The following is a 17108-nucleotide window of genomic DNA, read 5'->3' as shown; positions in this document are numbered from 1 at the left end:
TGGAGTCGAATATGAGCATCCACTTGGCGCATGTCGGCATGTGCCTTGAGGCGGCCGACTTCATCGTGAGGTACCCCCTTCGTACGTTGGGGGCGGCCACGCCGTGGCTTGGGCCGGCTTCATTAGCATCGTCATTGGCCCAACTAGTACCGCCAGCGTTACTCATTTCACGTTGTTGCTCTTGTACATAAATTAAGATGGAAAGAAAACTCGTTACAACAAGTGGTGCGAATGAAAATGACGTGCAAATCGCGTATATATAGTGTTTCGAAAAATTTAAAAAAAAATTGAGTTGGTCGATCGCTCGCCGATGGGGAGCCTGCAATGGCGGCCAGCCGACCGGCGAGCGGATCGGCCAGCACCCGAAAATCGGCGTCGGGTCGCCGATTTTTTCACCGAAATGGCGCTCGCCGGTTCCAATGGTCCGGCGAGCGGACCGGCCAGCGTCGGGAATCGGCTAGCCTGTCCGCTCGCCGCCATTGGAGATGCTCTAATAAATTTGTGTAATTTTTTTTTTCAAATGGTAATGTATATTGAAGAGGACAGAAATCTTGAAGGGTAGTCAAGATTTATTGATACGATTTGATGTAATATAAGGATATGTTATCTTGAGTTCTCATTAAGATAATGAAATGTACAAACATTTGTTATTTTGTATTCTTAGGGTGAATTATTGGACGAACTTTATTATGGTTTAGGGCAAACATAGCTATAACTGGATTGTTTGTAGGAGTATAAACTTTTTTGAAATTAGTTAGTCACTAATAAATATTAACATGGTACATTGTTGCAAGGAGTTGTTGGTTTTTTATGAAATATAAGAAATTTGTTCTGCTAAAAGTAATATATTCTCAGTTTTGAATTATAGTTTGAGATTACTATATAGTATTTTTTTGTATTTCATTGTAATGTTAAGGTTTTTTTTTGCAATGATTCATGATAAACTAAAAATTCTTTTGCGGCTACGTGCGGATGTGAGTTTAATTATCAAATAATTAAGTATTCCAGATAATATTAAAATAAATATAAAATATAATTATCTTTATTCATATCAATTAGTTATTAACCACATCGTTAAGTTCTCATAAAAAAATGCTTAAAAGAGGTCAAGACTACATATAGTAAAAGTTAGTTAGAACTGCGAGCAGAGACATGCAATAAGCTGAATTTGACACAGTGTCAATTGAACGGTTGGTTAGAACAATCATGAATAGTAGAAGGGCGTAAGCGGATAGTTAGAGCATCTCCAATGGCGGACGTCCGGTCGAACATCCGCGACGGGCGACCGGGACGTCCGCCATTGTGGCGTGGAAGGTAGGATACGGACGTCCCGTAAGGACGTCGGATGTCCTCGGACGTGCGGGCGACGGGCGGGCGGACGTCCGCCATTGTGGTGTGGGTCGGACGTCCGGTATTATTATTATTTTTTTTAAACTCTATATATACGGCTCGTTGTCCGTCATTTCATTCACACCACTTGTGTTAACAAGTTTCTCTCTATATATACGGACGACGAGGAGTGAGCCGAGTCAAAAATTTTATTATGTAATTTTTTCTTTTTTAGTATGTAATTTTTTTTCTCTTTTTATGTATTTTTTTTAATGAAGCATTTGCAATTTTCCCGTATTCCGTGTCAAAATTATAATTCCGTTACGTATATTTGTGAATTTGTGATTTTTTTTATTGCGGGAAGTCCTAGTGGGAAGGGCGATGGGAAGAGCGGATTGTGAAGAGGATGTCCTAGTGACGTGGCAGTGGGATGGGAAGTTCTAGTGACGTGGCAGGAGGTGTTTTTGGGAAGTCCTAGTGGATGTCCGAGTGGGACATCCGCCCACTGGAGATGCTCTTAACTTCGCATGGCACTAGCCTAACTATAGGCTGGAACATCGCCAAGAGCCCATAACACTAGAAACATATTGTTGACTTCGCATTCGCTGACTCAATGGTATGTTGAGATTGCATTGAAGTCTACATTTTTTTGTCTTTGTGGATATGGAACTCGTGCTAACCATTGGTAATACTATAAATGCGTTATTAGTTATAGTCTTATTTTAATGCTAATAAAAAGTACACTAATAGATCGTTTAGTAAATTATTCGAGAATAATCATAATTAAAATTTAAAATAATCTTAATTTGTTCAACAATTTATTTGTATAAGCAATTGGCTTGTCTAGCCCATATAAAGCTTAATACATGGTCTACTTAATTTTTAACAGCATTCATTATCTCCAACATCATGAGCCACAATCTTCTTATCTCGACATTTTCTTGTTTCGGAATTTTTAGGAGAAAATCAATTCATTTCGACAATCTGCAATTGCAAATTTGTGAAATGCAAAGCGCCATTAAGCTCTAAATTATAGGGGACAAAATGGCAACATGATAGATAATGAATCCAACAATTTTAACCACCATATATCTTAATGCAATATTTATCAGTGAAACTCATACATTAATCTAGCTTTCAATGATATTCATAACTATCTTCATTCGTATAAATTAAGTTTCCTTAATTGAACAACTATCAATATTGATTATGCGGTACCAAGTGTTATTATTGACCAACATCCATTGACTCACAAATTATTAAGTCAAAGTAACTGTTACTGATGCTTTCTACCCCCATCAATTATTAAGAGAAATCGCAATTTAATAAAGCTAATCATCAAATATTGTTGAATTATCGAGATAAGTGGAAACTATGGTGTTACAAAAGTTTATGTATAATATTATCTACATTTTTTTGATGTGAAGCAATGCTACTGTTCATATAAAGAAAAGTGAATATTGGCCATATTCTTTCAATTTTAAAAACAAGAATTTTCCTATATCCAACTAAGTACTGAGAGAAATTGTAATTCAATATAGTTAATCATCATATAGAGTATTGTTGAATTACTAGGATAAGTGAAAAATAGTGTTACAGAACTTCATGCATGGTAAGTATTGCGTTGTATTTGTCTGGTGCAAAGTAATGTTATTGTCCATATAAAGAAAATTGAGTATTGGTCATGCTAATTCCGTTTAAAAAAGCAAAAGTTTTCAGAGTATATCTCATCGATTCAATCTGTCAGTCGATAATTTAATGAAATATGGTGAATTTCATTTATTGTCTCATAAATTTGATTATTCACTTTACTCGATAAAAATATAGGGACAAATACGATTATACGCATGGCACCTGCCTTCGCATCTATCGGTGCGTGCTATGCACGTTCTTATTGCATCAAAATATAATTGGCAATTCTAATTGAATTTATTTATTTGCTTGAAACATTCATTCAGTATAATTAATATTTGATGAAATACGCAAAAAATAGGAGTATTTTATGGAATACGCTAAACGTTGGAGACTCTAAATGGCAATAACATTTTTCAAATTTAGTTTTTGCTAGAATAATATCGTCCTATTTGTTTAGGTAGAAAAAAAATCCACATCAAACCATTACTATATGAATGGCTGATTCATCACAATATTATGTATGGCAAGATAGTTACCAAAATGTATAAAATGAAGACATTTGATGAAAACGAAATTTCAAACATTTTATTGAGCGAGAAAAAAGTTGGGGTTAATCAAATACTACAACCTTTTGATTTGCAGAAAAATTAGAAATGAAATTGTGGTGAAGCAAACCATATCCCATATCGGAGAATAGACAAGAGTTGCAAGCATATAAATGGGCTATCCCAACTCCATTAGTATGAGGCCTTTTGGGGAGTACCCCAAGAGCAAAACCGTGAGGGCTTTGCCCAAAGCGGACAATATCATACTAATGTGGAGTTCGGGTGTGCACCACCGGGACCCAACAGTGGTATCAGAGCCCTGGTTCAGGGGCTGGGCCTGTGTGGCTCGGGGTTCGGTGGGTTGCGCTTGCAAGTTCTCCGATGTCTCTCCGTGAGCTCGACCAAGACTTGTGGTGACCTGGTGACCTGTAACATGGGGGCACAGACATGTGGTCTTGGTCTGGTGGTCTTGGTTTGAGGGGAGGATTGTGGTGAAGCAAACCATATCCCACATCGGAGAATAGACAAGAGTTGCAAGCATATAAATGGGCTATCCCAACTCCATTAGTATGAGGCCTTTTGGGGAGTACCCCAAGAGCAAAACCGTGAGGGCTTTGCCCAAAGCGGACAATATCATACTAATGTGGAGTTCGGGTGTGCACCACCGGGACCCAACACAAATAAACATACGCTCAAATTTATAGGCAACATGGATGTATTTATAAATCGATATGCATATTCACCTAAGTTTATGTTAAAATGACAACACATCTTAAAGTGACATCATACCATCATTTCTAGCCAATCATTTATACACGTGGATGAATAATCAGCTGCCATGTGACAATTATAAAAAGCGCTCAAGGGCAAATTTCTAATACGGTAGACTGCAATTTTTGTCCGACTGCAATATCCAATACGCTAGACAGCAATCTATAGATTGCAGTGTAGCGTTTATACTATTGCAGAATACGTGATGTCACAATGTCACTTTAGAAGGTGTTATGGCTGTCAAATCGGGTACCCGCGGGTACCCGACCCGAAATTTTCGGGTACCCGATCCCGAAAAACCCAAAATTTGCTACCTGATACCCAATCCGAAATTGATTTCGGGTACCCGGATACCCGATTCGGGTATCCAGACCCGAAAAATCGGGTACCCGATCCCGATTTAAAAAAAATATTCTTTGTTTTTTTTCATATTTTTCCCAAGTTCCAACCTGTTAAATACTTACAAATTCCAAATTCTATAAGTTCCTAATCCTAATAACAACACAACATTCAAAGTTATAATTTTCCAATCACAATTCATAAGTTATAACAATATAAGTTATAACATACACAATAACTATCAAAGATTCATAATTCAACAAATAAGCATAATGTAAACAAATAAGGATAATGTATGTATACCTTCTTCAATCTTCAGATGGCGGCGGCGGAGGGCGGCGGTGGTGGGGCGGCCACTGCTTGGGCGGCGTGGGCCGAGAGGGAGAGCCGGAGAGGGCTTGGCGGACTGCGTCTGCGTGAGGGAGAGGGCTTGGCGGACTGCGTCTGCGTGAGGGAGAGGGAGGAGCCGAGGAGAAGACGACAAGCTCGTCGGTGCAGGCTGTGGTGCTCGTCGGTGGGTCGTGGGTGAGAGGCAGCCCGCAGCCGAGAGGGAGACAGAGTGAGAGTCAGACAAGGAGTTGGGAGCGGGAGGGAGTGTAAAATGCGTAACGTGTAGATCTCTAATTCCCTAAATTCAAATTGATTAATTGAGTCAAAGTCAATAAGTAAATAATAAATTGACAAATTAAATAAATCATTATTGAAATTATATATTTTTTTGGATTTTTGGGTATTACCCGATTACCCGATACCCGAAAATCCCAATAACCCAATACCCGATCCCGATCCGAAACCCAATTTTTCGGGTATCGGGTATCCAATTACCTGATTTTTCGGGCTTGGGTATCAGGTATCCAATACCCGATATCCATTTTAACAGGCCTAGAAGGTGTTGTCATTTTAACGCACTCATATTCACCCCCAGTATATAATCACAAAGGATTACACCATCCGCGTCCGAAAATATAATTCTTCTCTGTCATTTTGATACGTCTATCTGAGTCTAATTTCACTTTATTGTAATTCTGTCTCATATTGCAAAGTGTCTGTTTTTTTCTGAAAGTTTAGTTTTTTAAATAATATAACAAATTTGTTCCGGTAAAATTAATATATTCTCAATTTTGAATTCGTAGTTTAAGACTATAGTTTTCTATACTATTTCATAGTAGTGGTAAGGGTATCTTGCTAATATTCACGATATACCAAATAATTATTTGCATCTAGGTGCAGACATGTCGTTTAATTATCAAATAATTATATATTGTGCACAATATCAACATAGATATAAAATATAAAATCAATTTAACAATATAGTTTATTTTAATTTAAATCATAATTTTATGTTGACTTATAATCAATCTCATAACATAACTTTTGATATTGGAGTATAATTTTTAATTTTTTTGCAGTTTACTATGATAATCAAAATTAAAATTGATGTGGAAAAATCAAGTATGATGTAGCAATAAAATCATGTTGTTGAAACAAAATGTTTTTGGTTTAATTAACACTCCTCCAATAACGTCGTTTTAAATAGCTCAGATAACATCATTTTATTGTCAAGTCATATTTGATTTTATAATACTCTCAGTTTCAATTTTGACAATCATATAAAATAATTGCAAATTTTTAAAAATTTATATTTTTATATTTGTATTTCGAAAATTATTAGATTAACTAGAACTATGATTTAAGCTCTTATATTATATAGTAATTTATGGAGTATTTTATATTTATAGTACTTCAAATCCCATCGCTCTTGCATATGAGTAATTTTTTATTTTTCTCTCTAATTAATGACAACTTTTATTTTCTTTTTGAAATTATAGAAACACATCATTTACTTTTGAGGAGGAGTAAAATATCTCATATCACACTATGTATGTAAAAATTTGTTAATCATAGTATATATTTTTTTCCAACGTTAGACTTATCCCGATAACTATGTCTTCTTAATTGTTAATGAAGTTTGAATTGAGCAGAAGAAAAACAAAATATATATACCCTTTTTTTAAATTCTAAAAAATTGAATAATTATTGAACATCGGAAAAATAGAGTCTCGAACAAAATAAACTGACTTTGCCTAAGTTTCTTTCTCATAGTACATATCTAATTGGAAATTTTAAAAACGTTAAATTCAAAAAATAAAATAGGAGTACTAAATTTTGAAAGAAAATGGTTTAAACGTTTGGTCGCATATAGGGATGTCAATGCAACCCGTGGGCTGACCCGAATAACCCGCCAAATTTATAGGGTTATGGTTGAAAATTTCAAGCTCAATAAAATTACAACCCGATTAGCCCGCACCCGATTAACCCGCAACCCGTTAGGGTCAGACCCGAAAACCCGATAAAATTTCTATTGTTCTATTTGTTTGACTCCTAATTGGACAATTTCATTGATTATTTTTATAATATAGATAACTAAAAAAATAACATTCAATTTTATATTAAACATATAAATTATATATTAAATTTTTATTAATATAATAATAAATAAATAAATTAGAAACTTCTAATTCATTAATAAATATTTAAATTTGTAAAACATGTTTTAAAACATGCTTTAAAATATTTAAATTTATGTTTTATTTTACACAAATCTCAAATATTAGTATTTGATCATGTTTGTGTTTGAGTTTAAGTATATATCTCAAATTTATCATAATTAAATATTTATATTTTATAAATATAACTAATTTTCGTCATTATTTATTGGATTGATCGCATGTTAATTTTATCGGTAGCAACCCGATTAACCCACTGGGCCAGCCCGAAACCCGAGCGTTTAGGGTTAGGGTTGAACTTTTATAACCTGAAAAAATCTCAACCCGATTCGCCCGCACCCGATTGACCCGCAACCCGAGTAGGGTTAGCCCGAAACCAGGTGGGCCGGCCCGATTGACATCCCTAGTCGCATATGTAAGTATGCCACGACCTAGAGAATTGATCGTTTAAATACCTTTCGTTCTTATCGGCATATGTTTATCATTATTTGCAAAAATATTTAAATTATTAAATAAAATAATTAACATGTCACGTTATTAATAAGTGAATATTTTTCATGAACAAATATTAATAAATTGACATTTGAATCGATTTCTAGTAATTACGCCTAATTATTCGCCTACAAGTTTATACCAAAATTAATATAAATGTTAGATTTACAATTAAAATTACAAAATGAATCAATAGAGCTTGTTTATAGTCGAATTGAAAGAATCGGTTAAACGAACCAAAATACACTCCATTAGAAGGACACAAATGAGTAGATTTTGATGTTTGATAGCTGCTATGTGCTGATTTTACACAATTTTAGGGATTAAACCTAGCACAATTTGTTTGTTTATTGCTTGTTTTTAGCTTGTTATTGTCTATATTAATATCACTGGGTTATTTAATCACATCGTCAAGTTTTTGTTAAAAAAATGCTTAAAATATGTCAAGGATGCAAATTGCAAAAGTTGAAGACATATGGCATTACAAAACTTTATCCATACCCTTTCAATTTAAAAAGAGAAAATTCATATATGCCCTATCAGGATATTTATAAAAATGTAAAAAAACGTGGACATTTGATGTAAAAAAACAAAAATTAACGAAATTACAAACAGTTTACTACGAATAAATAATCAAATAGTAGTACTCCTACAACTTTTAGATTTGTAGAAAAACTAGAAAAGAAATAAACATCCGCTCGAATTATATGTAACATGAATGTATTTATTCCATCCATCCGAAAAAAATTATTTTTTGTCATTTTGATATGAGTCCAATTACACTTTAATTGAAAGTATATTTCATATATTACTAATTAACTTAATTCACTTTATAAAATAATGTATAAATGTGAAAAATCAAATCATATTTCATCACTTTTTCGATTCATATTTTTCCAATTTTTTAAAATATTTGTTTGGTCATATTACCTACCGAGAGAGCATTTGATTAGTTTTTCCTTAAATCTGAATTTACACCCGGATGTACTTAATTTGCCTATTGATGAATCGAATTAATACTAAACTCGTCTAATTGATTTAATCAATTTTGGTCAATAAAATCCAAAATTCCAACACGACCACAAAAGTTGTTTTTGGTTTCCCTTTCAATTTTATAAGGGCAAAACTGTAAGAGAACAAATATTTATGTGGTCGAAAAAGATATTACGCAAACTTTGGTGGATGATTTGAATATCAATAAGCAGCACATAAATTAGAGAGACTGTGAGAGTGATACATAAAATCTTGCATCCTGCTGAAGATCTCTCCCTCTCCCTCTCCCTCTCCCTCTCCCTCTCCATTCCAGGTGATTAATCCATCTATCGAAATTTGTATTCGATCCATGTTGTATTTCATGCTTTCTGGTGTGTATTAGTGGCTGTGTACGTGTATTTATATCCGATTATTTGTTTCCGCCAGCCGTATTGGAAATTGCTGCAATGATTTTCAGTCATGGGACCGGATTTAGGCGATTGTTGCCATATTAGCTTCAGTTTCGCTTCAAACTCAGTTGAAGGAGTGTTGATTAGGAAGGAGTTTGATTAGGTTTAGCTGTTTTGCTGTGATTTAGTGATTGTTTAGGGTTTTACTTTGCAGTCACATGCGGGGTTGTGGTTCGAGTTATTTAGGTTGATGCGTTTGCTTCCTCTGTGGGTGTCCAGGGGTATTTTGGTAGTGCAATATTGGCTGGTACTGAACTATTATAGCTTGTGTGTGTGGTTAGGCTGAATAGATGGGTCATAACTTTCTTTATTATTGTATAGTGACAGGATCCTGAGGAGCTTGTAGTATTTACTTCAAAGCCTCGCATGCATTGTTCGTGCGAAACCTAAGGTGTTGATTTGTGCTTATGTTCAATCATTTACTTGATTTTGAAATGATAAATCGTTATCTGTATTATTTTCACGGTCAGCATGTTGTGCCCAGTTGAATTGTTGACTTTGTTTGCTTAAAATTGAATGCATCTTTGCTTTTGTTGAAGTTCTGACGGACTCTTTATAGTCTCCATGAGTTGAATATAAGCACAATTAACAATCATGAGATGTATTTTCTGATTTACTTTGTTATTGTGCTTTTATATGTTGCATCTCATGTTGTGATTCTTCTTAATTTCTTCTAATCGGTGACCTTCGATGATCTTCAGATTTCCGTTCTCGATTGTTAAGCCTACTATGCCATTTTGACTGTGATCAAATTTTGGCTCTGCGTTGATCTTGGGCTGGTCAGGAGATGATGATGAACCAGCGCAATACGATTGATCTAGAACAAGGATGGGACTTTATGCAAAAAGGGATTACAAAACTTAAAAATATTCTTGAAGGATTGCCAGAACCACAATTCAGTTCCGAAGACTACATGATGCTCTACACGTATTATGTCAATTCTTCCTATTGTAAACACATACTTTTCCTTTGTGGGTTATCAATACCTCATGAGTTTTCTTTATTCTTAATTACAGGACAATATATAACATGTGTACTCAGAAGCCACCTCATGATTATTCCCAGCAGCTTTACGACAAGTATCGGGAGTCTTTTCAAGAGTATATAACGTTGACGGTGAGCTATGCGGCACGGATACGGATACGCGTATCAGTATCCGAAGGATACGGATACGCGGATACGGCTCTTTCCCAAACAACCCGATACGCGGATACGTTTTAACTATTTTTTTAATAAATAATAATAGTGCATAATAAATTACAAAATAGATATTCTAATGTTATTATACAAATAAAAATAATAAAATTACAAAATATTAAAAGCTAAAGTCAATTTCTTTTATGGTCGATTACACCACATCGATTTTTTGGTTATACTTATCCATATTACCAATAATATTGATCAAAATATTTATTTCTAGTTACAAAATTAGACAAAGTTAATGGAGTAATAAATTGGCCCAAAAAATGAGCCCCAAATATACTCCTTTTCCATCGTGACTACTTCTTGCCCAATTCATTCTCCCATTTCCAATTTTCTTCAATCCCTAGTTGAGGCAATAGCGGCGCCTCCCCTTTCTTCTTCTTCTTCTTCTTCTTCATATCCGATTAACTGTCGATTTTGTTCCCAAATCGGATTGAAGTTCGTAAATTGAAAGTTGCGAAGTTCTTCGACAGAGATGGACGTTGATTTCGAAGAGGAGAACCTCAGATCTTTGCAGATAGAGGAGGATGAAGGCCCAATACGGCCCAGCTCGCGGATACGCCGAAGGATACGTATCGAATCTGAGGTTTCCCGGCCCAATACGGCCCAGCTCGCGGATACGCCCAGGATACGTATCGACGGTGTATCCGTCGCGTATCGGTATCGGATACGTATCCGATACGCGATACGGCAACAGGGTGGCGTATCGGTGTTATATAGACGGTGAGGATGTCTCCTTTTGCTGGTGTGACAATGTAAAATGTGTAATTATGTTCATAAATGTTGCTCTTAAGTACCCGATATTTTTTGGTGTCCCGAATTTGGAGTTGCCAATGTTAAAGACTTAACGTAGATGGTTGATTTACATGTTTGATCTACCACTCGTCAGATGTCACTAGGTTGCTCTTGCATTAGCATCTTAATTGACTGTATTTCAGGTGCATGCTAAACCTGTCTTGAAGTTGCTTGTCTCTATTGTGCACTACAATCTCAAAGCATGACCTGAAAATTTTGGTTGGAATATAATTACCTCAAAAGTTAATTTAGGAATACAACAAAGTTCTACTACATCTTACAACCACTTGTCTGCTACAAAGTTCGTCGAAATCAATTTATTTCTTCTCAAAAGCCATTTATTCAGGCTTTCCTGTCTCTGGTAGGTTCTTCCTTCTTTGAGGGAGAAGCATGACGAGTTCATGTTAAGGGAGCTGGTAAAAAGGTGGTTGAATCATAAAATCATGGTTCGATGGCTTTCAAGATTCTTTTACTATCTTGACCGCTACTTCATAGCTAGAAGATCACTTCCGCCACTGCATGACGTTGGTTTGACGTGCTTCCGAGACCAGGTAACTTTTGGCTGATTTCTGGTTGAGCTTCCTTAATTCTTTCAAAAGCCAAAGTCGTTGCTTTCTTAGAAAATGAGATTGTCTTGAGTTCTTCCTATTCTTCCATCCTCCAAAATCTTTTTATCCTCTCTTTCCACATATTTATCTTCAGTTTGGACATTTAGGAACCAAAATTATGATTTCAGGTGTACCAGGAACTGCATGTTAAAGCAAGGGATGCTGTCATATCTCTGGTATTTCTGTGTTACATTTTCCTTCTTTATAATACCATGTTTTTCTTCTCTAATGAGTCTTTTGCGTGCGTCTTACTCAGGTCGATCAAGAGCGGGAGGGAGAGCAAATAGATCGAGCTTTGTTAAAGAATGTGCTGGATATTTTTGTTGAAATTGGAATGGGGCAGATGGATTATTATGATAATGACTTTGAAGCAGCTCTGCTGACGGACACAGCTGCCTTTTATTCCCGAAAGGCTTCTAATTGGATCTTAGATGACTCGTGCCCCGACTATATGTTAAAGGTATGTGTCTTTAATCTGCATGACAAATTCAGAGTACCACCTCTGTTCACTGAGAACAAAACATGCACCACGGTGCCAAGATGTGGATTATGTTGGCTACAATATCTGTATATCTATACTGCAATTACTTTTCATGTGCTTTATAAGAGATTTTTTTCTATATCTAGGCTGAGGAATGTTTGAAAAGAGAAAAAGACAGAGTTGCTCACTATCTTCATTCGAGTAGTGAAGTAAAGTTGCTTGAGGTATGCTCTTGCTTTTGATACTAGAGATGGGATATTAAGTTATTAACTGACATTACAAGTATCTTCATGGGTTTTTTCATGGCTTAAGTATTCTGATTCAGTTAGCTTGTTATCTTTTGTTATAAATCAATTTGATAACTGTTCTGTTTTATTTGGCAGAAAGTACAACATGAGCTATTATCAGTATATGCCACCCAACTCCTTGAAAAGGAGCACTCAGGCTGTCACGCATTACTTAGGGATGACAAGGTACCTATACTAAAAACGGTATTATGTATTTAGACTATTCGTTAAATTCTTTTTGAAGCTGAATCTCAGCCAATGTCCTTCAGGTAGAGGATTTGTCAAGGATGTATAGACTATTCTCTAAAATACCTCGTGGCCTTGAACCCGTGGCTAATATTTTTAAGCAGGTTTGTTTCGCCCTTGTTAAAATAGTACAGTTTCCGCATTTTAAGCTGCACCTTTTTACTTAGCTGCATGTCACTGATGTGTGATGTATTCCCATCCCAGCATGTTACTGCTGAAGGTAGTGCGTTGGTTAAACACACCGAAGATGCTGCAAGTAACAAGAAGGTCTGTTCATTTCCTAACAAGATTGTTTATGACATTCTTTGATCTTAGGAAATTATTCACGATAAATCTACGTCATGGGATAAGAAGAGCTGCCTCTACAGTTTTTTCTGTTGTGATTTGTGCATTTATTGATTGGTATGTTGGATCAATAGATATTCTATGCTTGTCTTGATCTAGTTGCATTGCTTTTTGATAGTGTATTGCTGTCTGAGTCTGCAAAGATACTCATATTTAATTTGGTAAAATAGTTGAACTAACTAGCTTATTGCAGTTTAGGAAAAATTAACTGATATTGTACATATATTTGTAAAGCGTATTCTTTTACTACAAAGGCCTTTTCTGTTCTATAAGTGGTATGAAAAACACTTTTGTTTAGTTTTCTGAAGAGAAAGACAATTGTATGGAAACAAGCAATGCTGTGATTTCTTTTCTGTTTTCCAAATACTAATTGTACATGGTGTAATATTTCCCAGTAGCGCATTAATTTTGAATGAAGGGGTTAAAATTATCTGCTAAATGTGGCAGCGGAATGTACTATGTGGATGTCTAGATTATTTTCCCTGGTGTAATTAATAATTATTCCATATCTTCTACAGGCAGAAAAGAGAGATGTTGTTGGGTTGCAGGAACAGGTAAGTTTTTTTAATTTTCTTAACCTTTATCATTTTTTCACCTACTTATATTACTTGTGTGGGGATCCAGGTCTTCGTCAGAAAAGTAATTGAGCTCCATGACAAATTCATGGCTTATGTGAATGATTGTTTCCTAAATCACACGCTCTTTCACAAGGTCAGCAGAATCTGGATAGCATCGTATTTATTTTACCTGCCTTAACTCTAGCATTAGTATATGACTATTTTTCTCTGTCCAATTAATAGGCTCTCAAAGAGGCATTTGAAGTCTTTTGCAACAAAGGTGTTGCTGGTAGCTCTAGTGCAGAACTTCTAGCCACCTTTTGTGATAACATTCTAAAAAAGGGAGGGAGTGAAAAATTGAGTGATGAAGCAATTGAAGATACACTGGAAAAGGTGTTGATTTGTGAGCATTTCAACTTTGATTTTATATTAATAATGAACTCATTTAAAGGCTATAATTGGGGTTTGGAATGTCCTTCAGGTTGTAAAATTGCTTGCCTATATCAGTGATAAGGATTTATTTGCCGAGTTTTATAGGTGAGTTACCTGATATACTCTGGTTGTTTCCTTCTAGTGGAAAAATCATTGTATTTCTACTTTTCTTACGTTGTTGTAGGAAAAAGCTTGCTCGCCGCTTGCTATTTGACAAAAGTGCCAATGATGAACATGAGAGAAGTATCCTGACTAAGTTGAAGCAGCAATGTGGTGGTCAATTTACATCAAAAATGGAGGGGATGGTCAGTTCTCGTATTATTACATGCTGAATCTGATAGAGTCGTCCATGTCCTACAATTAGAGATATCCCTGTCCTTGGAGAGTTCCCTGCCTTGTCTATCTTTAGCTGCCAATTAATTACTTGTTTATGTTGTCAGGAGTTTTGTTAATAGTAATGTTAGAAATAGTTTTGCTTATTAGAGTTAGAGTCAAGTTAGGAGTTTATTTCTGTTGAGAGTCTCTCAGTAGATTCTGATAAACAACTAATTAAGTAATTGGCAGCTAAAGTTAGATAATGCAGTTAACTCTGCAGTGATAGGGTTGATCTCTATCTGCAGGACAAGGATGACTCTATCAGAATCAACATCAACAAAACTCATGTGATTTGTGTGCGTGCATTGGTCTAGTGGTAGTGCAATACTTGAGGCCAAAGGTTTCACGAGTCTGCAGACCACGATCTTAAAAGTTAAATACTCATTCACCAAAAAATAATTTATATTTTTATACCCTTTTCTCCATTCCAGGTCACAGACTTGACACTAGCCAGGGAAAACCAAGCCAGCTTTGAGGAATATCTTAGTAATAATCCGAATGCAAATCCAGGGATTGACTTAACGGTGACTGTCCTGACAACGGGTTTCTGGCCAAGTTACAAATCTTTTGATCTTAACCTTCCAGCTGAGATGGTAATAATTGAACGTATAAGATTAATTACAAAGTTTCCCTTTAGAACCTCAAGGATGGTTCCATATACTAACTGATATTCTGGCATTACCTGAAATTTTCTCTAGGTCAAGTGTGTTGAATTATTCAGAGAGTTCTACCAAACAAAAACTAAACACCGAAAACTTACGTGGATATATTCATTGGGAACTTGCAACATCAACGGTAAATTTGAACCAAAGACAATAGAGCTTATTGTGACAACCTATCAGGTGAAGTGCAGACTAAGATCATGTCGTTATGTGTCCTCTGATTGATATTACGTGAATAAAGCTCTCCCGCTGCAATTTTCAGGCTGCTGCACTCTTGCTGTTTAATTCCGCGGATAGATTAAGCTATCAGGAAATCATGACTCAGTTGAACCTGTCTGACGATGATGTTGTTAGGTTGCTTCATTCACTTTCATGTGCCAAGTACAAGATTCTGAACAAGGAGCCAAGCACCAAAACAGTCTCTCCAACCGACGTTTTCGAGTTCAATTCAAAGTTCACTGACAAAATGAGAAGGATTAAGGTACTAATTTCACCCACTGTGTTTCTTGTGTATCTATGTTGTAGGATAAGGCATGCCTAACACTCATATCAACTCTGCTGTGAATGAATTCTTGTGAACAAAGATACCTCTTCCTCCTGTGGACGAGAAGAAGAAGGTCATAGAGGATGTTGATAAGGACAGAAGGTATGCCATTGATGCTTCAATTGTCCGTATCATGAAGAGCAGGAAAGTCTTGGGTTACCAGCAATTGGTCATGGAATGCGTTGAGCAACTGGGTCGAATGTTCAAGGTGAGCTTACAATGTGTTTGGATATTATCCTCAGCATTATTTATCTCTTCAAAAAACTATAATCACCGAGTTTCAACTCTGCATCATGCAGCCTGATGTTAAAGCAATCAAGAAGAGGATTGAAGATTTGATCACTCGAGATTATCTTGAACGCGACAAGGATAACCCTAACTTGTTCAAATACTTGGCATAAATGCAACAACTCTTTTGGCTGATTCAAGACACTGCGAAAAGGTTTTGGACCTGGGCGTGGAGGACTCGAAACCACTGTAAGTGCTACTAGGGCCTTGAGTTACTCATATGAGAATTCTTGTACATTCTAACTTCAAATCTGGTTAAGAACCATTTACATAAATCCATCTGCATTGAGGCGAAGATGTAGTTTACATTTCCAAGCAGCGAGACAAAATCGAGCTTCCTTTCATTTCCCTTGGCGCCCAAACTCTTGCATTTTGACTCTTAAAATTATCAGTCTTTTATTTTGTGATTGGCGTTTCCTTAACTTTTGTAACTTTAAATTGATTATCGAAGACAAAGACTTGCTATTCTCGTCACTCCACCAATTTCACCCGATCGATTCTACCTTATAATCTCCATCTTATTTCCACTTCTATTATTTACATGTGTGAGCAATAATTCATCAAATGTGTAATACTACTCTCTCTGTCTCATTTAAGATGACCTCTTTCATTTTTCGCACTTGTTTTGGAAAAATCATAATAAATAGTTAAAGTGGAATGAAAGTAAAGTAAGATATTTCACTTTAACTATTTATTATACTTTTTTCAAAACACATGCAAAAAATGAAAGGGGTCATCTTAACTGGGATGAAGGGAGTAATAAACTAGAGTAGAGAAGACCAACCAACCACAAAAGAAGAGAGGAGAACCAAGCATTGTTTGTGGTGGGCGACGTGTGTACAGTTATAGGTTTATTTCTCGACTCATTTCGTTTTGAAATTCTAATGGGTCACGGCAAGCTATAGTCCTAATTAATTTGAATTGTGTTCAAGATTTTCAATATCTTTTAGTTAATTTAAGCAATCAATAACTTTGAAGATATTATCATCTCGGATCCATCTAAGACACAATTGTATATAACATTCTCAGTAAAAGCTAGTTCTGTACTTCCTACGTCCGCAATTAGGAGTCTTATTTCTTGGTGGCACGAGTTTTAAGAAATGTTAAAAAAAGTAGATGGAAAAAAGTTAGTGGAATAAGAGTCTCACTTGTATATATTAGTTCTAAATGAAATGTGAGTAAAATGAGTTAGTGGAAAGTGGGACCATATTACCATTTATGGTAA

At 35.7% G+C, this 17108-nt stretch overlaps 1 protein-coding gene across 3 annotated transcripts; it reads left to right on the top strand.

Annotated features, from left to right (window-relative positions):
- The first annotated feature begins 8833 nt into the window (after nt 1-8833).
- On the top strand, nt 8834-16357 carry LOC121772329 (cullin-1-like). Of its 3 annotated transcripts, XM_042169382.1 has the most exons (21): nt 8856-8924; nt 9382-9451; nt 9762-9987; nt 10077-10176; nt 11424-11609; nt 11795-11842; nt 11923-12126; nt 12294-12371; nt 12531-12620; nt 12704-12784; nt 12885-12947; nt 13544-13579; nt 13650-13736; nt 13826-13975; nt 14064-14119; nt 14199-14319; nt 14821-14982; nt 15088-15231; nt 15314-15532; nt 15636-15803; nt 15895-16357. In XM_042169382.1, exons 3-21 carry the CDS (start codon nt 9848-9850, stop codon nt 15994-15996), a joined length of 2235 nt encoding a protein of 744 aa, XP_042025316.1. In that variant the 5' UTR covers nt 8856-8924; nt 9382-9451; nt 9762-9847; the 3' UTR covers nt 15997-16357. The 3 variants fall into 3 exon arrangements, with proteins under 3 accessions (XP_042025317.1, XP_042025316.1, XP_042025319.1); XM_042169383.1 differs by lacking the exon at nt 9382-9451 and having other exon boundaries at nt 8834-8924; XM_042169385.1 differs by lacking the exons at nt 8856-8924; nt 9382-9451 and having other exon boundaries at nt 9939-9987; nt 10077-10986.
- Nucleotides 16358-17108: the final 751 nt, after the last annotated feature.

Source organism: Salvia splendens, chromosome 16 (genome assembly GCF_004379255.2).
Source record: "Salvia splendens isolate huo1 chromosome 16, SspV2, whole genome shotgun sequence".
NCBI lineage: Eukaryota > Viridiplantae > Streptophyta > Magnoliopsida > Lamiales > Lamiaceae > Salvia > Salvia splendens.
This window is presented reverse-complemented; position numbering and strand designations above follow the sequence as displayed.